This window comes from Pezoporus wallicus, unplaced genomic scaffold (genome assembly GCF_028554395.1).
Source record: "Pezoporus wallicus isolate ANWC-B61680 ecotype Strahan unplaced genomic scaffold, APGP_CSIRO_Pwel_v1 contig_8673, whole genome shotgun sequence".
NCBI lineage: Eukaryota > Metazoa > Chordata > Aves > Psittaciformes > Psittacidae > Pezoporus > Pezoporus wallicus.
In genome coordinates, this window is record NW_026637196.1 from 436411 (window position 1) to 459988 (window position 23578).

The 23578-nt window shown below is 42.7% G+C and overlaps 2 protein-coding genes across 5 annotated transcripts in view; one reads left to right on the forward strand and one right to left on the reverse strand.

The window, feature by feature from the left end:
• CDAN1 (codanin 1) overlaps positions 1-14482 on the forward strand; it is a 30245-nt gene extending 15763 nt beyond the window's left edge. For 2 of the 3 annotated variants that reach the window (XM_057403896.1, XM_057403894.1), the window contains 16 exons: positions 363-506; positions 1183-1349; positions 1810-1891; positions 2518-2607; positions 3430-3484; positions 4488-4621; positions 5575-5678; positions 7158-7307; positions 7755-7818; positions 8298-8376; positions 9344-9501; positions 10304-10411; positions 10795-10858; positions 12034-12236; positions 12923-13030; positions 13764-14482. In XM_057403896.1, the coding sequence (XP_057259879.1) occupies positions 363-506; positions 1183-1349; positions 1810-1891; positions 2518-2607; positions 3430-3484; positions 4488-4621; positions 5575-5678; positions 7158-7307; positions 7755-7818; positions 8298-8376; positions 9344-9501; positions 10304-10411; positions 10795-10858; positions 12034-12236; positions 12923-13030; positions 13764-13889 (1836 nt within the window). In that variant the 3' untranslated portion in view covers positions 13890-14482. Of the gene's footprint in view, positions 1-362; positions 507-1182; positions 1350-1809; positions 1892-2517; positions 2608-3429; positions 3485-4487; positions 4622-5574; positions 5679-7157; positions 7308-7754; positions 7819-8297; positions 8377-9343; positions 9502-10303; positions 10412-10794; positions 10859-12033; positions 12237-12922; positions 13031-13763 lie in introns of those variants that run through there. The other variant, XM_057403895.1, reaches the window with a different exon arrangement.
• Positions 14483-16599: 2117 nt separating this feature from the next.
• STARD9 (StAR related lipid transfer domain containing 9) overlaps positions 16600-23578 on the reverse strand; it is a 106725-nt gene continuing 99746 nt past the window's right edge. For both annotated transcript variants that reach the window (XM_057403916.1, XM_057403917.1), the window contains exons 28-33: positions 22384-22526; positions 21732-21796; positions 21438-21643; positions 20951-21030; positions 20380-20538; positions 16600-19269 (exon numbers count right to left, since the gene is read on the reverse strand). In XM_057403916.1, the coding sequence (XP_057259899.1) occupies positions 19168-19269; positions 20380-20538; positions 20951-21030; positions 21438-21643; positions 21732-21796; positions 22384-22526 (755 nt within the window). In that variant the 3' untranslated portion in view covers positions 16600-19167. The remainder of the gene's footprint in view (positions 19270-20379; positions 20539-20950; positions 21031-21437; positions 21644-21731; positions 21797-22383; positions 22527-23578) is intronic.

Here is a 23578-nt window from a genome sequence, read left to right on the forward strand (position 1 = left end):
TTACCAAAGTAGCAGCCAAAGGTTCATGAAGACTTGCACAGCAGTAATGGTATGAAGGAGGCAACATGAGATTAGCTCTCTGCCGTCTCATTTACTCCAAAGTTGTTAATATGAAGATGTGATTCAGCAGCTGCTTGTTTTAGAAAGCTCTTGAATTAATTTCTTCTTGCTGAAAGTGAAGCAGTGGAGGCAGAAGCAATTTAAAATGCTTGATAAATATGTATTTTGGAAACTTACCTTTATTAAAAGCAGTGATGAAGGTATGTGGTCCTTTTACATGAAGGGAGTGGAAGTTTTCTGTTGGTAGCTGCTTTGCCAGTTTAGGGTAGCATTGCCCCAGCTTGTTTTTTTTTTCATTTCAGGATGAAAAGAAACGTTTCACTGTGGTCCTGTTAAGCCTGCGACTCCTCGCCAAGTTCCTGGGCTTTCTTGTTTTCTTGCCATATCGCACTGTGGAGCAACCAACTAGAGACTTGCAAGACTCTGCAGTAGCCTTGAGAAACCAAGTAAGAAACCAAACTTCTAAAAAAATCCAGTGTGACTTTCTGCTTGACAAGCAGATTTTCTAATCCCAGGAGTGGATTTTGAATAGTTATGCTCTTTCAGAGCAAGCCTGTGGTTCCTGTGATGATGTTGTACTGTTTTGTGCCCCTACTGCGTATTCTGGGGTTGGGAACAAAGGACAGAGGAGATTGTGGAAGCTAGAAAAGAGTGAACAATGCATTGATGGTGAAGTACTCAGCCTTCTGTTATTTCTGCTAATCTGGGCTTGTCATACCAGAGCTCTGACCTAGCTAAGAAGACTTGTATTTATAGCATAAAATCCAGCTACCAAGAATGTTTTTGGTTTAGTTTCACACCCATCTCCTCACAGTATGTCATACTGAGTGCAAGGAGACAGGGGTTACACCTTGGCTCCACTTGCACGTAGTCAGACTTATAGCCGTTATTTTGAAAGTCCCAGTGGGACCTCTGGTTGCTATCATAGTGTGGTTTTTACCTCTGCTCATGTGCAAAGAAGCGCAAAGAAACCAGTTCCTGGTTTTCGTTAGCCCAGAAGCCACCTCTTATTTGTACAGAAGATGAAATCCTAGAAAGAAAAGTCAAAATATAGATTAAGTTTTCCTTTAAGTATCAAAAGGTAACTTGAAGCTGCTGCTTTGACTTCTGTTGTCCGTTAAGACCCTGCCTGTACTGGATGTATTGAAGCTTCTGAGACAATCTATTCAGGATCATCGTTCCATCCTCACTATTCCTTGGATTGTGGAGTACCTTTCACTTGTGGATCATATTGCTCCTTTCCTTGATTACTACAGGAAAGTATTTTGTCTCTTGCTGCAGGTATACAGGTAAGAGCCTGGGAAAAGATACTTGTTAAGAACTTCCCTGTGAAGGTCTGCTTGCTTAGCTGAGGTGCTTGGTGTTTGAGAATGCACACTCTCCCTAGTTTGAGAACTACTTTTATGTTACAGAAAGCTGCAAAGGGAGCACATCCTAAACTCAAGAGATTAATATTTAATTTAAATATGTGTTTTTTCATTAAGTAAACAAAATTCTTTAAATCCGTGTTCACTCATTCTGCATTTGCAGCTGTGAATTTAAAACCTTGAATTTGGATCTTAAACCTACAGGGTCTCCTATGACTAAATAATGCCCTAGTTTTCTTTTTATATACATGAGGCACTGGTCAGGCAGACAAATAAGGAATGTGTACATGGTGACAAATAGAATAATTAGAAAGTGGTTTGGGAATTCTTTTCGTGATGAAAATAGAGCTACTGAAATCTAACACTGTCTCTTGCCTGGCAGGTTAATGGTCCTTTCTGAAGATAAGGAGATGAGTTTCCTGAACAAGCTGCTGATCCTTGCAGTTCTGGGTTGGCTTTTTCAGGTAGTCTCCTTCTGGACACAGTTCTTCCCTAAAGAAAAAGCAGGACACAGAATTCAATAGAAAATAGTATTTAAATGGATTAAAAAATCCTCTATATTCTAATGGAGAGTTATTTTCCTTTAGTGGAATTCTGTGAAGCAAGATATATTTTCTTCCCAATAGGAATTGTAATTGCTGCTGAAATACATTCTGTACTTACAAATCTGCATCCTTGTAATTAAATTGTCAGCTGATTGCTGTTAGAATTGGAAGCTCTTGTGCAAAGATGGAGTGCTAGCTGGAGGCCTTGAATTACTGGGGAATTTTTGTCTGATAAAGGGATGGTATATGGTGAACTTCAAAAATCCTTTTTTTGCCTCCAGTTGGAAATAAGGTAACTGCTTAGCAGGAACCTTTTGGAAAGGTGCAAGATGCCCTAAGTGAGGGTAAGGAAGGTGGCTTATGTTATTATGATCAAACTAAGTCTTTAATTTTATGGAAAGACTCTTCTTAGGGCAGAGAGGGTAGTGGGCACTAGCTGTTTTTTTGTGGGTGGGAGGTTGATAAGATTTTATTGTTCTCTGTCAGAAATGGTGTTAAGTTACTGACTGCTGTTTGGGTTGTAACTGCTGGGAGTTTTGTTTCAGGTTCCATCAGTCCCTGAAGAGTTGTTTTTTACCACTGATGCCAGGCAGGAGCGGTTGATGATGAATACTGTGACATCTGCTCAGGCTTTGGTGAGTTAGAGCAGTAGCATGTCCTCTCAATCTATTGATGAGGGTGGACCTACCATGTCCTCAGGAGTTTCAGATTTTATCAGGAACTTGGCTTCAATGCAGCTGCATTCAGCATACATAGGACAATGGATGTTTGTCCAAGTACCTCAATTGCGTTGCATCCTGAATTGTAAACTGTGTGTTACAGCTCTGGGGCTTTTGTCAGGCAGAGCTGTCTCATCTGATGCAATGGCTTGCAGAATAGGTGCCCAGTTACGGTGGAGGATTGCTTTTTGTTGTTGGGTTTGGTACTGCCCCCCCTCCCCCCCTCATGAGTGAGCACTGCCCATGTGGATGTGGTCTGAAGTTACTTTTCCTCTGTGCCTCTGGCTGTGCTGTGTAATACTGGGGTGACATTACTCCACAGTGCAGTTCGAGTGAGTCCGGGTGATGGAGACACCTGTGGAGGTATAATGCATAGCAGATGTGTTGCATTTATTCTCCTCCATGGGTAGGTTTTTCTTTCATGAGTAGCAGCTGTGGCAGCAGTCCTGGTTCCACTTTGTAACTATCAGTTTCCAGTTGGGCTTTGGCAGTGGTCAGAAGGAAAGGTTGAGCTACACTAACTGCGTGGAGAGCACTCACTGTGTGTTACAGGGCTGGACTGAACACTTGGGCTGCAAAGTTCCTAATCTTACTGTGGATTTGGAATCCAGTTATTTTTATTGTTTTCATGGAAAGGCAGCTGTGAAACCTGCCTGCTTCCATGCATTTGGGATTTCCAACTTGCTGAAGACTGTCTCCTGCTGTGTCCTTTCAGCATTTCCTTCCTTTTCTCGCCAGGACTCTGTACCCTTGGTGGATCAGCAGTTACTTTATACCTGCTGTCCCTATCTTGGTGAGTATTTTATTTATATTTGCTAAAGAAATAAAATATATTAGTATATATTTATTAATATTTTAATTTTTTATTTGTCTTTTGGCATTGTGAGTCCTTGGATCATCTTTCTTGCCCCTCCACACAACTTCAGGTCTCAGTTGTGCATGAATCAACCTTGTAGTTGTATTTCAGTTGTATTGCAGAAGCTCATGCAGCTGTGAATAGAAGCTGGGGAAGGGTGGCTACACAGTCAGGGTAGTTGATCTACAGAGCTTGAATGCAGAGGGAAAGGGAGAGTGATTCTCTCATAAACTATAAGGAAGCATTATAAAAAGTAAGCATACAACTTTTCCACCCCTAGGTATAGGGAGAGGTGTTTGTATTGTGAGGGATGCCTTGATCCTTAAGAGTATTTCTGGTGTCGGGCAGAGGGAAAGAATTCTTTTATGCCCTGGTGCTTTATCAGGTGGTTGAGATCTTTTTCCTGGTATCTGACTGCCACTGGTGAAATCCTTCTCTAGACAATAGAGTCCCAGATGGTGGGGTGGTGCTCTGCTTCTTGGGATTTAGCTGTTAGGAAAACTGTGGTAAACCTGCATGATGAAATCTAGGGTTTGAATGTGTCCTCAAGCTTTTTCCCAGATACTTTCTCCTGACCCTGTTGAAATTGTGTGTAACTCTGCTTGCCTTGTTGTCCCTGTGGACTTTACAGTTCTTGCTTGCCATGCTGAAAGGGGTGCATAGAAATGACTGCTCCCTAATCCTTCTGAGCAAGTCCTACTGTGTGCCAGGGAGCTTTTCGGAAGTCTCCTGTTCTGTCTCGGGAGCCTCTCCTGCCTTGCTGTGCTCTGCTGGTTAAATGTGTGGAATGGCCCTCTGTTTTTCTGAAACTTCTGTTTTGACTGAAGCGGAGGGAATCTGCTCTGGAATCAGGACTGACGACTTGAAAATCTCTCGTGAGTTTTGGTTTATTCCCTTGCCTATGGGGACAGTGACTGTTTTTGCATGTTTTTCTGTACAGGGGAGCTGCGGAAACTACTTGCCTCTTTTGTGGCTGGTAGTGGAGCAAAAAATGGTGGCTTTATAAGGAAAATCACTCCCACAGCTGCAGAGTCCTTGGCACCCAAAGCTTCTGTCACACAGCGGAAACTGCAGGTAATGAACTCAGGGGATCACAAGGGGAAGCAGGTCAGGAGAAACTGCTTGTGTGAGGGTGGGGTATACAGTGATGTCCTAATGACAGGGAAAGAAAAGCATGGGCCTAGGCAGCAGGGAATGTTGTGTGTAACGGTCAAGTATCCTTACTCCTCATTCTTCTGTTATAGTCATGTGGTTGGGATACCATGTGGGTGTTGAGATCTTTCAGTAAACTCAAAGAGGGGAGGTTTAGATTAGATATTAGGCTGAAGTTCTTCTCTGTGAGGGTGGTGAGGCCCTGGCACAGGTTGCCCAGGGAGGCTGTGGCTGCCTCATCCCTGGCAGTGTTCAAGACCAGGTTGGATGGGGCTTGGAGCAACCTGGTCTAGTGGAAGCTGTCCCTGCCTCTACAGAGGGGTTGGAACTGGGTGAGCTTTAAGGTCCCTTTCAACCCAAACCATTCTATGCTTCTGTGGAGCATTCCTGCAATTGGAACAACTAACCTATTTCTGTCTGCCTCTTTGTTAATGTAAAATGTTAGTATGTTTCTGATACTCTGTTTTGGTTAGATTGTAGCCACGCCTTCACTGAAAGAATGAGCTGTGTATGACCCTACAAGGATTACCAGCCTATAATTAAAAGAAGATCCTTTCTTTCCAAAAACAAACCCTATGTGGTGACTCCCTACTAGTAGGTGCTGTCAGAACATTCCCATTCTTCCCTTTACTAGGCGTTTGCTTTTCTAGTGTCATAAACCCTGATAATGAGCTTTGGGTTAAATGGTTAGAAGGAACTAGGGAACAAATGTTTGACAGGGATGCTGAATGCTACAGTAGAAGAAGGTTGTAGCTTAGGGAAATTGTGTTCCTTTCAGCACGATTCCAGATAGAAGTTCTGTCCATTCCTGTGTTGAGGAGAGGAGGATATGGGTAGAGTCTTTTACTCAATTCTAGCACTTTTCTTTTGAACAGGTAGAGCTGGAACAGGCCTTCTTCCACAATCAGCCTCCCTCCCTACGCAGAACAGTTGAATTTGTGGCAGAGAGGGTGGGATCCAACTGTGTTAAGCATATCAAGTAAGTGCTGGTGATCTGTTCTGTAACTTAAGAAGTAACTTTAATGAAGCAAAGAGTTAATCCTTTAAAATTGTGTTTATGGGGGTGAAGGAAAGCTTCCCTCAGAGTATGCTGGATAACAGAATGCCAAGGCTGTATAAGGCTGTGATAGTGAAGTCCAGCAGCATGTGATTGCCATCATAGAGGGGAATTGTGAAAGGATGCAGAGGACGGCTGTATGACTGTGGAACATTTGGAATGTGAACACAGTAATGCATTTTGAGATTTGACAGCTCTTTCATGTTACTTTCAGAATGTTCTTGCTAATGATAGGAAAATCTTGGGATTAGAAGGGACCTTTGGAGGTCATCTGATCCAAACTCCTGCTCAGAGCAAGGCTGGCTTTCAAGTTAGATCAGGTTGCTTGCCACCTTTTCCACTTGAGGCGTGAAAATCTGATGGGGACTCAGCAGCCTCTTCGTACCATGTCCCAGTGCTTAATTTTCCCAGGCTTTGTGAAAACTGCTTCTTTTTATCTTATCAGAATTTCCTTTGTGGGCAGCTTGTGTGTTGCCTGTCAACCTTTAGCTGCACACTTCCTGGGATTTTCTTGTTCTGTCTTCTCTGTAACCCTTCCTTCACCTTCCTTTCTTCTCCAGGCCAAGTGGAACCATCTTCTCCAGTCTCCTTGTATGTCATGTATTTCAGCATCCCAGCTACCTAAATGATTTTTTTTCATTTCTCCTTCAGTCACACGAATTGTCTGTAGTTTTCTCATACTGGTGTCCCAAAGATGTACACATTACTCCAGATGCAGCTTCGCAGTGGCAAGGGAAGCAGTAATTTCCCTTGACTTGCTGGCTGTGGTGTTGCAAACATCAGCCTAGTTTAAGGTTGGCCTTCTTTGGACACTGCTGACTCATTTGGCTTGCCTGCTGGGAACTACAGATCCTTTCCTGCAGAGCTGCTCCATAGCCAGTAGACCCCAGCCTGTACAGGTGCACAGTCACCACCCCATTGTCAGCCCCTTCCTCTGCCCTCTCAGTCCTTCTGAATGGCAGCCCATGCCTAAGCATATCACTCATAAACTTGCTGAGAGTTTGTACTGTCCTTTTGTCCAACTTAAAGACATTAAACAGTATCAGCCCACAAGAAATGTTGGTGGTGGTAGTGGGCTGCTGTTGATATCTTTGAACTTCTGACTGCTATCCACTGAGAGCATAAGGGTATTGCTGCCAGAAAAGATACCTCTAACCACATATGTTTGTATTAAAACCTAAAGGCTTTTGACTCTTTGATCTTCATACCTTCATTGTTGCCTTCTTCCTTACAAAAAGAACAAGGAGATTAAATGCAGTGTAATTAATTCTTTCTTAGCAGAGTAGTGTATTGCATCCGAGATGGGTATCCTCCTAAATAGAGGAAACCAGTTGGTAACAGTGTGCACTGCTATTGATTGTACTGATCTCAGTCTGTGAGATTGTTCTCGTATTTTTACAGAGCAACACTGGTAGCAGAGTTGGTTCAAAGGGCTGAAGTCATGTTGCAGGATAAAGTGAAGGAGGAGGATGCCAATCACGACAAACTGCTTGAAGAGGTGTGCACTCATCTCTATGAGGAAGGAGCCCAGGCACTCATCAAAGGCAGAGAGTAAGGAGGAAAAGTTATTTAAACTTGTGCCTTCCCTTCTCTTCTCACTACAGAATCTGTAAGCCTAATTTGGCTTGGCCTGCTCGGGGTTTGATAATTATAAACCCTGACCTCTGCTCTTCTTGGGGTGATTGTCTGCTGTGCCTCCAGCCAGTTAATGCTATATCTGTAGGAATGAATAAAGGTGCTATGTATCCCTCTGCAGCCAGCTCCAAATGGACATCCACCGCAGCTCTTTTATCTCCCTGTCTTTGGAAAACTGAATATTGCAGCTTGGTAGCTTACAATTGCTCTATTGTTGTCTGGTTCTTTTAGTCTGACTTGTTTCACTGCAGTCTTCCAACTGGTTTTGACTGTAAGAGAGTGTGTGAAAGTTGCTGCATTAATGAACCTCTGAGTGCTGTCCAAGAACTTTGACTGTGGCACTTTTTCTTTCTTTCCTTGCAGATTTTGCAAAAAGAAAGGTCCTGAGGCGATAAGGGTGTTGTTGCCAGAAGAGACATCTGCAGCAGTATGTATTCTCACTAAAACTTACTAAAGGCCTGGGTCATTACTATTTCTCCCATTGCTACTTCACTTATCCCTTAATGACTTAAGACAATGGAATCACTGATACCTCATTAATAGGAGGAAGAGCTCACCTCTGCCAGGCTGCCTTGGATATTCTGGCTGAAGTGATGCTCTAGCCAATAGCTAATTGTTGAATGGTGTATAAATTACATTACTTTGCAAGGATAATGCTTTTGTTTTAGTATCAACTTCACCAAGAGTTGGTGGGGTTTGTGTAGGGTTGATGAGGTTCAGGAAATCAAAATGGGTCAGTCCTGTTGCTCAGAGTAGCAGTTCCCATAGAGGTGGTGATGCTCTGTTTAAATGCTGCATGCCAAAATTAAGCATTTTTTCCCGTCTAGACTTCCCTCTGACTTCTCACTGACTGTAGTGGTGTGGCTGGTGGTAAATCTCCTATTGCTTGTTATCTTCCCTGTAAAGGTTTTAAGTTGCGCGGAAGACATTGCAGTGGATCTGGCTACTGAGAAAGCCTGTGGCTGGCTTTCTGCTAACATTGCAGGTGAGTCTCTTTACCCTCAGTTGAGGCTTCTAACCTGTGTCTTGTGCTCCCTTTTTGAGATCAAGGGTAGAATTTATTCCAGTGTTATAAAGTACTTGGTCCCACTCATTTTTTCTTGTAGTGGGAAGCATGCAGTTGCTCTGTCCCTCCTTGTTTAGGAATAAGAGGAATGATTTCTAGCTCCAAGAACCTTCTTCAGGGATTTTTCAGGCTTGGCACCATGTAAGTGATTCTTAGTTATGGAGGCTCATAGGATGGTGAGAATGAATGCTGTGGAAAGCTGATTCTGAAAATGTCATCTAGGCTGAAGTTGTCTCAGCACTTCAGATGTATGATAGAGACAGCTGGTCCACATGCACAGAATGCTTCTCAAATCTTCCGTACAAGCAGCTCCTCTTGGACTGGGTGTGTCTTCTGCAGGCTGAAGGCAACTACAGTCCTACTCTGTAATAGTGCTCTGGCAACTCTTCAGAATCTCTGAAAACCCATTCTTTTAGGAGGTTGTGCCAAGAATCTGGGGAGGGATATGCAGCACCGTTTGCAGCAGCAGGAGTTTAGTGTTTTGGATGCTGGTCAAAACTTATTTTTGGTAGAAAACATATGGCTTCCATGGGCACAGTGGTTGAACTGGTATGATCACACTGATTCAGCTTTCTGCTTTGGCATCACTTCCTGGCTTCACTACTGTGTTCAGTAAACCTGATGAAGTATTTTTATGGCAAATGAGATGAGTTGCCAGTGGTACCTGGTGGTAATGGTGGCTGCTTTCCATAGCTGTGAGTTAAGGTTCTCTCTCCACCCCTGCTCTGTCCATTAAATATAACAGGAACTCGGAGTAGGAGGGGTTTGAAAGTATAAACTGTCCTTTCCTCATCCACCATGGCCCTCAGAACGAGAGGCTAATAATAGTCTGCCTTGCTGGAGAGAAAAGCTGAAGTAAACAGGATTTGTTCCCTGTTCTTTGTAGCACTAATCAAAAGAGAAGTGAAGGCAACCTTCAACAGAATGCTGAAAGTCCCAGGAATTCCCTTGCCCAGCGAGGATGCTCTGGAGTTGAGAAGGGACTGCCCTGCAGGCTGTCAGCACTGTGCTCCGTTTCCCTCCCAGATCATCAACGAGATTAAGGTTCATAGTGTTCAATTCCCACCTTGCCCTAAATCCATTTTTGTTTTTCACATTGGTGTATGTTTGGGGTTTTTTTTGGAGGTTTTTGTTTGTTTGTGTGGGTTTTTCTGTGTGTGCGTTTTTTTGATTTTTTAGGGGGATGTTCTGGTTCTAAGGAAATGGTTGTGATGAGCATTTAGGAAGCACAATGGAAAGGTCTCTTTTTCATCTCCCTGTTTGCTGTCTCTGAAGATCAGAGTTCCCTGGTCAGGAGTACTATCTCACATACAAGATTCCTGGTAGCATGGCAGTGGCTTCTTTGATCTGGGTATCATTGAAACCATAGTGTGGTGAGGGTTGTGTACAACTCTGTGCTAAAGAGTCAGCATATCAAAGTAGCCACTTTTTTTGCAGACCTGCTCATTTTATGGAGAGCCTCCTGGCCTCTATTTAGAGTGTTTCCTGTTGGTCCTTTCAGTTCTGTAGAGCTTGATAGACTGTCCCATCTTACCCACTAGGAATCTGACACTGAATTAAGCGTCAGATGAATCTACAAATCTGACAGATTTTTGCCAATCTGCATCTGCACCTTTATTCAGCTGTAACTAAGGAGAATCAGAATGTCGTAAAAAGAAGGTAATGGTATGGTCTTCATTTCAGCCTTAGATCCAAGCAATTCTTTTTTGTGGGGACAAAAGAACTAGTGTGTGAAGTGTGTAAACACAAGTGTAAAATCTGCGAACTGCTCTGTCACCTCCAAAGATTATGTTTGTGGACGTGCAGAATGCTAATATGTAAATTACTGCTGTCTTCTTTCATCAAGGATGTGCTCTGTGTTGCTGTGGGCCCACGGGATGAGGGTGAAGTGATCGACTGCATCTGGCTGGAGTGCTTGCTGGGAAGATTGAGTCAGACACTTCGATGCAGAAAGGTAGAAGTAGTACAAAAAGCAACAAAAACATCCCCTTGGCCCACCTTGAGCTGTATTCGTACCTGTAAACTTGTTACTTTGCCTTGCCTTACAGTTGAGTTCAGTGGAATGGTTTTTGTCTGAGTTCAAATGGGACAAAGTTGCACTGCATTTTTTCATACTGTGTAGATTTGCTTCTTACTTAAAATTATCCTTTTGTGGATCCTCTTTTCATATCTGATCTTTTCTTGTCTTTTCAGTCTTTAATGGCCTCCTGATTACAGCTCTGTGCCTCTTGCTGTAAATTGCCTGTTCTTCTCTGATATTTTTATCCCTTGTGAAGCCCTGTTTTGTCCAGTCTGCAGTATGAGGACAACGGTACAACTGTGTTTTGTGTTTTCCAGTTCATGTGTCCCACATCAGAGCAGCAGCTGGCAAAATGCACGGTTGAGTTGGCTTCTTTGCTGGGTAAGTCAGTCATGATAAGCTATTTAAGACTCAAATCTGTTATTACAGTTCTCTTAAATACTTGGGGTCAGAGATTTCATTATTTAGAACTCACAGATGTTTGATTCTCTTTGGTGTTATATGGTTTGCGGATTTTTTTCTGTCAGTTCGGGTGGTTGCTCTTCCTCCTTTCCAGCTTCTGCAAAACAGCATCATATGTGACTAACCATCCTTCAGATCTGGTGTCCTTATTCACATCTCCATTGGGTTTTATTTATTTTATTTATTGGTATCTTCATTTAAATATGTGATATGCTTTCCAGTATTTCTGTCTCCGAAAAGTTATGACTCTGGGTTTGTTTTTTTTTTCCCTAAAGTAAAGGCCTGTTATCTACGTTTTTATGGCTTTTTTAGGAATGGAAGTAGCTTGTTTTCTGTGTATTGTGACTTCTGTGAGCATTTTTGTGGGGTACCTTTTTTGTTTTGTTTCTTTCTCTCCCCCTTGCTCTAGTGTGTTAAACACACTATTTTTCTCAATGGGAGCTAGTGATCTGGATGCAGGTCTTTTCCCTCTGAGCAACCTTCTAATTTTCTGGGGTTAGAACCTCCCTAAGAAGTTTTATATGTGGTTCATTCTTTCAGAAAGCAGTTCACATCTGAGTATTGTGACATTTCATTCTGGGGGGCAGCAGTATAAACCTGCCTCATTCTGTCAGACTGTACCAAGGAGGATCTGGTGTCTTCTCTTTATGTTTAGCTGCAGTTAAACAATGTTCAGCTTCAGTTTCCTTTGTATACAACTTTACGTATAGTCAACAACTATTTAATTTGTTTATGGATTTAAATGTTGTCTTATTGTGTTACTCTCCTTTGGAGTAACACCTGGGTCCTTTTTTTATTAAATGTCTGACTTTTATTTAGTCAGTCACCTTCAAGACTTGGGCTATATGTCAACCAAATGGTATTCTTTATCTGAGTAATATGAATCTCTTCCTATGTAGCACTTGTTTGTATAGTTTCAAAGCCCATAATTTTCTGTGTTTCTAAACTCCATTCCTCTCATGTTTCCTCGTTTACACTCACTAACAGTTACTACTTCAGTGATGCCAGCTCTGCAAAATGTGCTGTTGGACCAAGATGATGACTATAAAAGGAAAACATGCAGCTATAGAAGTTCACTTTTCTTCTGTCTCTAGTTTCAGATCGTGTCCCTCTGCGTCTCAGGATCAAATCCCCAGAGAAGACCTCTGAGAGGCTGTGTGTGAAGAATAATCCCACCTATGGCCTTCTAAAACTCCTGCTTTCTGTCTGGAAGGAGGACTTTGGGACACCTGTTCCTGTGCAGCTGATGTTCAGCAAGAAGAACATTGGTTACCTTGCAGAAGTTAAACAACGAGAGGTAAAGCTTATTCCAGTCTGTGGAGGTGCCAGTTATGCAGTCTGGTCTCATATGTTCATGCAGGAGTTCTGCATGAGCCTGCCCTCATTGTTAACTGATGCCGTGTGTGAATGAGGCCAGCAGGATTTGGTCAGCTGCTATCTGATGTTGGTTTTGCAGGGGCAGAGGAAGAGAGGGCTGCACACAACTTGTTAGTGTTTGATACCTGTCTGGGGGGTTGTCAGGAAGGAGCAGTTTAATGAACAAATGGCAATACGGCCCATTTGGCTGGGGACGTTGGGGGCTGATAGAGTGTTATCTTACGAGATCCCCAACTATGAATCTGAAAATTGCCCTGGCTCATTGCAGGGTAAAACCAGCTTATTTCAGAAGGGAAGTAAAGAACATTTCAAGCTGTTCCTGAACACACAACAAGTAATTACTTGTTGTGTTTGGAAACCAAGAATTAGAAATTTGGAGACTTCATGGTATGAAGAAATGTATGAACTTGTGGGATTTTGCACTCATTTTGGATGTTGCTTTTTGGTGTCCTTCACTGCCGTACCCACATAAATAATGTGCTTTATCTTTTTGTTCCTTTTCTCCACATCCTGATCCACACAGGAAAACATGAATTGTATAGGGATAAAGAAATGAACACAAAATCTATTTCTTTTTGAGTTGTTGATATTTTTTCTCTTCTGCAGTGGGATTTGTTCCTTTTCATGCTTCGTGGTCTTGTAGAACATGAACTAATGAGAAGCAGTGAAATAGAAAGTTGCTTGCGTAGCCTCGAAGAGCTCCCTTGGCCCTCAGTAAGTAATGAGATGTGTGTGAACAATAAGTGAAATAAAAAGTAAAGCTACATCGACAGTCGACCCTTGTAGTTCTGTTTTGTGTAGATGAAGCCCATAACCTTCCCTGTCTATAGTTTCTGCTTAATGCAGCAGCAGGACTAGCTTCCAACAGCCTTGTTTCTGTTACTAGTGCTTGGCTGAAAGCTGTGGTTGTGTGAATCCCACCATTGCACCTGCAATGCAAACAGTGCTAAGAAAGTTGTATCGCAGTTTGGTTACCAGCTCTCCATTCTAGCTTGAATGGGTCTGACATTTTCCAGCTGAGAATGGTGATGTTGGAAAGATTCTTAACTGAGCAGACTTGCATCTAGACCTCTTTGCCTCCTACCACAAGAACGTGAAAGCACTCGGACTGTTCTAGCCAGAGTCAAAATGTGGAAGACTGCCCAACTCCCTGCTAAAAATGGGTGGTATTTGAAGGCTGGTGAGCACCTGCATAATGGAGATGCTTAACCATTCAAACTGTGGCAGTGACCTTTCCTGAGGAGGGTGTGGGGGCTAGAGGGAGACTGAACGTGTACACCTACAGGCATTCATCTTTGCAATCAGTTGTGTAGCTTGTCTATGTTTCTGCACTGGAAAACCATCAACATGTTCTAACCATGTAAAGTTCTTAACAAGAGAAATGAAGTAAGCCTCTTGGTTGTCACTTGTTAATAAGGGTTCTCTGGTTTGTATCTGTTTGTTACAGGATTTCTTAAAAGAACTGGAAATGCTGTCCAGAGTATTTATATCGGAACATCAGATAGCAGAACTCAGGACTAACCAGGGTGAGCTGACCAGACAACCTCTAGGTACCGTGACAGCACAAAGTTAATGAAGGCCACTCTTTGTAGACAAAACAGCCTAATGAAGATGCGAAGGGACTGTGCAGCGTTTCTGAATGCCTTGTGAGCTCTTTGCTGTGAGCTGCTGCCACTAGGAGGTCACTCTGTGCAAAACCCACACTGGTCTTCCCTTTCTGTTCGTGGACATTTTGCCATGGTGACTATGCTGAAGGATGTCTGTCAATCAGCAAATGGATCTCCAAGTCAGAAGTCCTTTAAGCACCTTTATCATTGCTCAGAGCAGCCAGTTTTTAGACTCAGTGACACATTTTGTATCTGTGCAGCAACAGGCTGTGACCAAACCCAGAAATAGATACAAGTGGACAAGTAACTTCATGATCAGAGACGTGGTTTCCTGGTGGCTCTTCTCATAATTTAATGTGACTTCTCATGTTTGTTGTCTTTTAACAAAGACTCTACTGTCAGGGGAGGGAAAGGATGAACCTGTATGACATGAAGATGAGCCTATATTTATTTTTCATTGTGAGCCCAATTTCAAAGCTTTGATTTTAATGAAAACTCATTTTAAAAGTTGAACCGTATTAAATATATACATCAGAACACTGATGGCATTATTCTGAAAGCATGTGGATGCTTAAGTGTTTTTCCATCTCTTGTTGGAAACAAAACTTGTAACTTCCCAAGGTTTTTAATAGAAATAAGGGAGAAAATATCAGTTTATATTTTTTACTGAACACAGTATTTTTAAGACACTTTTATAGTATGTGAACTTAAACGGCATCTGACTGCTGCTTTTTATAATCCTTTTTGCCTTGAGTTTGGGTTTTATCAGACAGGAAATGCTGCAGCAAGAAAACTACAGCCTGGAAGAGCAGACAGAACAGTAGTGGAAGAGCACTGTGCCATCCACTGGGGAGCTGGCCTGGAAAGGAATCGTTTCTGTGAGACAGCTGGCATTTCTGCTTGTGCAGATAGGTCCCCACCAAGGGTGTGATCGCCTGTCCACCCCGCGAGTATTTCCTCACACTGGAGCCTGGGGCAGGGGCTGCTGGGTGCTGGCAGGACATGATCAAGTGCTCATGAGCTGTCTCATGGGGTTATTTTTCCTGCCCCTGTAGCAGCAAGGAAACGATTTCCTTTTGTCTGAGAGTGTTCTGTTAGTGCAGCTTTTCCCAGAAAGCAAATACTGTGTGATGAGAGAGCAACATCTGGACAAAGTGAAGCCCGGTGGCTTTACCATGTGCTAATTAACTTGCCTCTTCCCTTGGATAAGGCAAGACAGGGTAACATCTTGAGAGTCAGCGATTTAAGAAAAAACACAGATAAACAGGACTGAGGAGGTGTAACTGTGGCTTCAGAGAGAGAGGCAGCAGAGGCACATCAGTGTCCGACGTGTACCGAGATTTTTCTAGACTTGGTTAGAGCACTGTATTGACAGATTGGGCATATCCCATCTGCATGCCTCCCTGCAAGAGTTTTCTCATGACTGAAGCAGAGGATCCCTAGAAGTAGGCAGGCTGTTTATGGCAATACAAACTGGACTAGCAAGTACACCCTGTCGTACCGTACCTGCTCGCTGAGGCTGAGTCATGTGTGATTTTTGCTGCAGATCTCATTTGAAGTTGTTGTTTGTCAAAATAAATGATTAAATCTCCTTGTTTGTGTTCAAGCTGTCGATCTGTAACCTCTTGGTACTGGGGTGAAGTACAAAAAAAGTGCCTTGCCAGAAAGCGTGGGGCAAAGAAAGTAGAATAATAGCTGCTTTGCTTATATTGAAATATAACTTTATATAAGGAGTGGTGGAAGGGGAAGAAGCTGCAATTCATAATAGCAGAAAAGGTGCTCTTGGCTCTGGAACTGATTTTACTTGGGTGTTGTAAAACTGTTTGCTTAGCTGCCATGGCCACAGCTGGTCTCATGAACTCAACGTACTTGAATTGTCCTTCTCTAATACAGTGTGCCTGGAAATTTTCATTTAAAAGGTGACCAAGGCCCAGGAGCAGTTTGCTACATCCAGAGAGCCCAACCTATCGGGCCAAAGGCAGTCAGTCCTTCTGTGGGAACCAGCAGGTAAGAAACAGCTCTGTGTCAATGGTCTTATGTCTTAATGCAATTAGTTACTCTAGTTCCTGGACATCCTGTGGTAATTTGGTCTGATCTGTAAAGCCAGACACCCAGTGTTGTAGCTAAACTGCAGGAACTATTGTATGGATGCTGTTTTCTGCCTAGGGATGCTGAGGTTGCATGACTGCAGTCCCACAGGGCTGTGAGGCATCTCTCAGTGCTCCATGCATTGTACCTGTTGTAGTGCTGCAAGGAGAGCAGTAGGGAGAAGAGAGCTCAAAGCAAGCTAGGTTAAAGCACGTGGCCTTCTGTCAATCTTTCCTACAACTTCCAAAAGAAAATGGAGCAAAATGGTGTTCTGCTGACTTCCTTCTGGATATGCAGTCAGAGGAATTGTGTAACTGGACTTGGGAAGACACTTCAGCCAGTGCCTCACTTCAGAACAACACAACAAAACCTCTTTGCTTGGACAAGGCATTGCATTATAGGAACCAAATTCAGGCAATGGCTATCTTCTTGACTATTGTGCTACAAATTCCTGTTCCCCACGCATTGCTCAGCAGGTAGGCAGGACTGCTACATCATCTCCCCCAAGCTAGCTTTTGTGGTACTTCTCCATGTGACATAATTGCATAGATGGGTGTCTTTAGCTGGAGGGGAATAACACAGGGCATGTTTTCTTGTGTAGAAAATACCATTTATTGTGGATATGAAAATAGCAATCTTGATTAAGAGCAGAGATGCAACAGTAGGTGGTACAATACAATTGGTTTGATCATCTACTGCTCAGCAGTAACTGACAGGAAGTTGGGTTTTGCCCATTGTAGATTAACAAATTCGGTATCTGCTGGGTGTTTATTTCTTCCTTCCAACCAAACCAATGCCATACTTTAACAAGTACCATAAAATGTTATATTTGCAAAAGAAAACATTTATATAAATAGGCTTTTTAGTATCAATTGAAGATCGTATTAAAAAAAAAGTTACATTAATTCAATACTGATAAAAATAAAACTTAGCTTTGACAGCATATAAAACTGCTTCAAAACAAGCATATAGAAATAACTTAATCTGTAAACATAGAAAAAAAATCTTATGTGTATATAAAAATAAACATCTGATGCACTGTACAAGAAGACGTTATCCTTCATAGGCACTGGCATCGTTGATCAACGGGAGTCCCCCTAGATGTTTTTCCTACAAAACCTGCTTCATCACTAGTGCCATGTCCAAAATAAAAGGGAAAAAAAGTGAAGCACTGAGCAAATCTTGTGTGGATTGGATGAAGACCTCCCCTACCTCCACCAGCCATCCTTGGAAGCAGCATTCAGGATAGAGCCAATATCCCATGCTGCTCTTTCTGCTCATTTTAAATAGGGCTTTTATGTACTGCCTCATTGGCTCTTCCTTTTCTTGGTTTCCACCAAGAGGGAGGGAATGGGGAACTGTATGACAGGTTGCAAATCTGGAACTGTCTTTTTGCTCAACTGCAGAAAGCTGTGCTGGGTTGTCCCTTTGTCCTTAAGGGGCTATGGAGAATGCATGAGGCTGGAAGTAAACCATGCCATGACATGGTTTGAAGGGCTTCTAAGAAAATGCTGAGCCTCACCATAAAAGAACAGCACTATATTGGTGTTAAGATTGTAACCAAAGCAAATTTGTAAGTGAAAGGTTTTGCTGTCCTACCTGGTACAGTTTTTGGGGGGAAAGCCTTGGGCTGGTATGTTTCAAAACTGCTATTTTCTTACATATCAATTTAAAATAGCTATTTTCTTTTAAAACTGCATATATTTAAAACAGGAAGTAACATAGAAGCTGAGAGCCAAAATTACACCTGTGCAAAGATATAGTAAAGTAGCTCTTGGCTCTTAAAGGTGGGAAAACTCATCTTTTACTTACAGTAACTGCGTTGAAGTAGCAGAAGGTGATTCTGGTCAGGTGGACGCATGAATACATACTTCTCACTTGACAAATTTAAAGTGCAACAGCTTCTTGAACAATGTGGACGTTTTTGAGCTAAAGAAAGCACATCATAACGACTTCTATTGCTTACATAAGGTATCTGAAATGGTTTTTACTGTTGTGCTGAAGAACTAATGGAGTTGCTTGAGTTGGTTGTAGTTTTGTTTAATTTTAGGCATGTGTGACCAAACTAGGCAGTGTGTTGAACAAATATATATAAAGTCTGATGGCAGGATTATTGGACTAAGGTCAACAGAAATACCATGAGGTAATTGAGTTGGAAGAGTCTGTCTTCACTGCAGTGAGCGAACTGGTCATGCTCTGAACAAAGAAGCATGGTAGGACTATGGCCAGGCTGGATTTTCAGCTGATGGAAAGCGACATTGTGGAAAGCTGCTGGAGCTACTCTTACTTGCAGGATATAAATTCTAGAAACAAGCTGATTACGTGGTACTGCTCTCTACTAATGACAAAGTGTCACTGTTTACAGCTGTCAGTTTGGTTTCTTGATTTCAAAGCACCTAATTCTGCAGTGCAGTAAAACTGTGTCCTGAGGTGTGGTGGTTTCCACTGATGCTGCATAGTGTAGTGGCAATCCAAAATACCTCACACTGGCTGTAAGCCATCAGCCAATTATAGGAGAAAAATCTGTTCAGGGTGTAGGGTGCTAGTGGATATCGCTCTGTTTGAACTTCCCTTCTCCAGGGGAAGTCTAGCCAGCAAGCTAGGTTAAATGATTTATCTACACTGTTAGGAATCCTGTATTTGATGCTTATCTGAACATTAGAAAGCAGCCTTGCAGCTCTACTCAGGAGTTGCAAAGGGCCTCAAGCCATATGTGGACTGTTTCCAGTTTGTAGTGCATGTCATTGCTTCCATTGCCTTTTTCCCACTGGTGCCTAAACTTTCTTAAAGAAGGTTGGTCTTTGAAGCACCTTGGAAACAGAAATTAAATACTACATTCTGCATGTAAGATGCTGGCTATTGTAAATCAAAGTCTCTTCCTCTGTTTTATGTAGAGACAGCACACCTTCTTGCTGCTCCGTGGAGGTTTTCTGCAGCTGTCTCCAGGAGGACAGGTTCCCATCAAACCTGCTGCATTTCTTCCAAGCAGCTAAAATAAATGATCCTTTTTCCTAACTATCCTTTTGCACAGTCTAGTGTTAGCAGTGAGGCTTGACTGTGACTGACTGTGAGCCAGCATTTTACATTACCCTTACAAGGCTTATGTCGTCTTGTGAACTTTGAGCTGCTGTTACTTGTCCAGTTTTGTACCCAACATTAGCTAGCAAGGAAGTGTGCCAGGTGCGCGATCACCAGGGGCTGGCACTTGGCGATGGAACTCAGAAGCCTTGCAGGGATAGCTGGAGCACCAAGATCCACCTGCAGGAATGAGAAGAAAGGCCACATGTGGGAGTTTGTACCTGAGTTTGGGCAAAATGCCTCTCTAGCCTCGAATAGCTCTGATGGTACATGTAGGTATGTGATGGTGCAAGTTATATGTCTGTAAACTACAAAAGTAGTTTACAGGCAAATGGTATCATTCCTGTGTGGTTTTTATCTGTTCCTTCCCGATACTCCATAGGCTTTCAAAGCTTTGCTTTTTGATGTCACTTTCAGCAGGTATGACCCACACTGCTTTTGAGTTTAAGCTTCAATTAAATATTACTAGTTTGAGACAGATACAGTGTTGCTGAAAATGTATATGCACATACTAAAAATACGTATATTTATAAAATATATATATGCATATACTGCAAAATGCATATACATTACACATGCAGTGTAAAATGCATATACTAATTACTATAAAGATTTTTTTATGTTGCATCTTAAAAGCATGTATTCTATAGCTAAGTTTAAAGGACTAATGACATGTAGCTCTCTGATGAGCACTTTGAAATAAATTATGCACGTTTGGCATTCTCTTCTAGACACTGCTTGGTACCACTGTCTCAAGGAGAGCCTACTTTTCAGATCAATCTCTAATGAATGGTTGGCAGGGTTTTCTTATTCTTAACTGGAATCCTAATCTGAGTTTCTCTTTTGTACCTGCTGAATCTGAAGAATTAACACCTTCAGTTAGAAAAATTTAGCAACCGGTATTTCTGTGCATTTTGAACACAGTGTAACCTGAGGTGGACCCCTCTGTCCACAGCAAGGTTAAGTGACAACAAGAGTTTTCATACTGATTCCCACTGTGAGAAGGCAGCATCCACTGAAGCTGCTAATAATCCATTACAGAAAGGTCTTGATATCCAAAGGAGCAGCTCCAGATGCTACAGAAACTTAGGATCAACCATGTGCTTCAGCACAATCCTAGTAAGATTCTCACTGCTTTAGTGTACATTATGTTAGGTAACAGTGTGAAGTGGAGGAGACATTCGTGATCAGCTCATGGAGCGTAGCATAAGGATTATACATTTTGTTACTTACCTCTTATCTGTAAAAGCTTTTTGCATTCACAGTTGGACATATAGAGGAAAATCTTACCTGTGCCATGTAAATAACTCTAGTGATATCTCTTCCATTCACCACATCAGGCTCCAGTATCCAAGCACTTGGCAGAATCTCCCCTCTCACCACTTCTTTGCAAGGGTGGGGCATGGATGCATCATAGACAGACTGAACAGCCAAGACAGACAAGTTCTCCTGTGTGTGACAAAGGGCAAAGATGACAATTTGTGTATTTTTCTATGCATACAGTGATGATTTCTTTGTTTGCCATGAGATGTATGTCTCATACTACCTAAAAACCTCTTCTAATATGAAACAGTATTTCCCATGTTATTTATTAATTTTTTTGGTCATAATCTTGCGTGTTTGTAACCTGACTGTGCTGTGTAACACTTCTGTAACACAAGCCCCAGATAGGGCTTAGCTGATGACTGTCATTCATGAGGGTTTTATACACAATTCCTTTGTGTCATCCACAAGGCTTTTCTTTCTATTACACTGTCACTTCTGGAAGGATGAGCATGGACTTCCATTCCCTCTCCCTTCTGTCCTTGAACCGGGAGTTCAGAACAACTCCTCTGTGCTGCAGAGAGAATGTTCACTTTACCTCTTTGGCTTCTACAGTAATGCAGCAGAAATCCCGGGGTTGCTTTAGATAGCAGAGGGAACTATCGGTCACTAAATACACTGTGAAAAAACAAAGAGGGGAATTAGACTTTGACAACTTTAACTTGGCACATTTTCCCCCATTCCTTGAAATGCATGTGCATATTTCACTTTGACTTCTTTGTGCGGAGAGCAGAGCTCTAGTTGACGTGCTATAATATGTCATTCAGATGCTTTCTCAAGCCACTTAAGATTTATTTTGACTTTCAAACCACTGTCTCTACCTGTACTTGCACAGTGAGATGTGTTTAATATTATCCTCACTTTGGAAAAGCCTTGCAAAGCTCAAGTTCCCATATTAAATAATGAAATTATTTATTCAGACGTGAGGAAATGAAATGATGCCTTTAAGTCTCCTTCTGGCTGGCAACTTGAGCTGAGAAAGTACCTACTGGTAAAGGTGGCCAGTCTTTTGTGTTGATACTCACCCAGCTGGATGTGGCTGGTTACTTTTTTGTGTATTCGAGCTGTGTTGATAGTTCTGTCATACAGATGTCGTTTGCCAGGATCTCTCACTAGTCCCCACACGTAGGGCAGGGGTCTTTCTATCACTCCTGCTCCCAGGAACCCATGCCTTGTTGCTGAAGGGAAGACTTTGTAATAAACCAGCACCTCTTTTTCTGTACATTGATACCTGTCAAAGACAAATGAAAGGTATTTGCACATAACAGGGCCAAGTACAAAAGAAGGCCTCCCATTATAAAGACCTGCCATAAACTTACTTCCACCCAGCTGCTGCTTGGCAGGTGTAGAGATTCCTCAGGTTATGAGAGCATGCTGCCATTACCTTAGAAAACAGTAACAGATGTGCAGGTAAGAGAAAGCCGTAGAAACTATAAACTGCATCCAGCATTTACATGCTGCTACGCTGTCTTCTATTCAAACTACTAAGCTGCCTTTACCACACACAGTTTTACAGTGCTAGTAATTCTTAGGAAGTATCAACAGCCAGATGGTCTTGGCTGTCATATTCTCTGCTGAAGGAGGATATATACATCCTGTATAATATATATATATATATGTATATAAACATACACACTTGTACGCTAGCCTAAACTATTGTGAGAAAATGGGAGGTGGGGGGAGCATGTTGGAGTGTTTGTACCTGATGTGAAATAGGAAGTTGGTATGCTTTCCTTCTGACTCAGCAGTTCCCCCAGCTTCACTCAACCATTTCAGCTAACATGCAAGAGTCTCCTCTGTTGCAGCCCGGCTCACTTTCCCCACCATTTAAAATTGCTTGGTGTGTCTGTCTCTAGCTGACAAATATATAACTATTAGCAGTGTAGAGCAGCAAGGCTTCTCCCACACATACTCACTACAACTCATAGCAGGAGATACAGGGATAAGTGAAAACTCTGCTTATTCACTTACCTCAGTGGTAGCATTGGCCAAGATATGTTTGGATAAATCTTGGTATCCTTTTGTGGAAGAGGAGCTGACGGAAATAGTTAATCCATGGGTGAACCTACAGCTGATGCTGCTAGAAGGAAGGGGTGGCTGAATGCTGCTGGCTTCTGTGGGAAACAAAAAAGCCATAGGGGAGTAAAAAATACTGAAAAGAAAACTCGTTGCTATCTGCAGTTGCAGGGACTTCAACCCACCACTGGAGCACCCAGGCACCTGGTGGTCCTGAAGGATTCATGCTATCCCTTGTGTAGTCAATGTGCATATTAGTAATTACACTGTGTGCGCCCTCAGCAAGTTTGTCGATGACACCAAGCTGTATGGTCCAGTTGATACACTGCAGGGAAGGAATGCCATCCAGAGGGACCTTGACATGCTTGTGAGGTGGGCTGATGCCAACCTCATGAAGTTTAACCATGGCAAGTGCAAGGTCCTACACCTGGGTCGGAGCAATCCCAGGCACAGCTACAGGTTGGGCAGAGAAGAGATTCAGAGCAGCCCTGCAGAGAGGGACTTGGGGGTGTTGGTTGATGAGAAAATGAACATGGGCCGGCTTCAGTGTGTGCTCGCATCCCAGAAAGCCAACCGTATCCTGGGCTGCATCAAAAGGAGCGTGACCAGCAGGTTGAAGGAGGTGATCCTGCCCCTCTACTCTGCTCTTGTGAGACCTCACCTGGAGTACTGTGTGCAGTTCTGGTGTCCTCAACACAAAAAGGACATGGAACTGTTGGAACAAGTCCAGAGGAGGGCCACGAGGATGATCAGGGGACTGGAGCACCTCCTGTATGAAGATAGGCTGGGAAAGTTGGGGCTGTTGAGCCTGGAGAAGAGAAGGCTGCGTGGAGACCTCATAGCAACTTCCAGTATCTGAAGGGGGCCTATAGGGATGCTGGGAGGGACTCTTCATTAAAGACTGTAGTGACAGGACAAGGGGTAACGGGTTAGAACTCAAACAGGGGAAGTTTAGATTGGATATAAGGAAGAAATTCTTTCCTGTTAGGGTGGCGAGGCCCTGGAATAGGTTGCCCAGGGAGGTTGTGAATGCTCCATCCCTGGCAGTGTTCAAGACGAGGTTGGACAGAGCCTTGGGTGACATGGTTAAGTGTGAGGTTAACTCACATGCACGGGGGTTGGAACTAGATGATCTTAAGGTCCTTCCCAA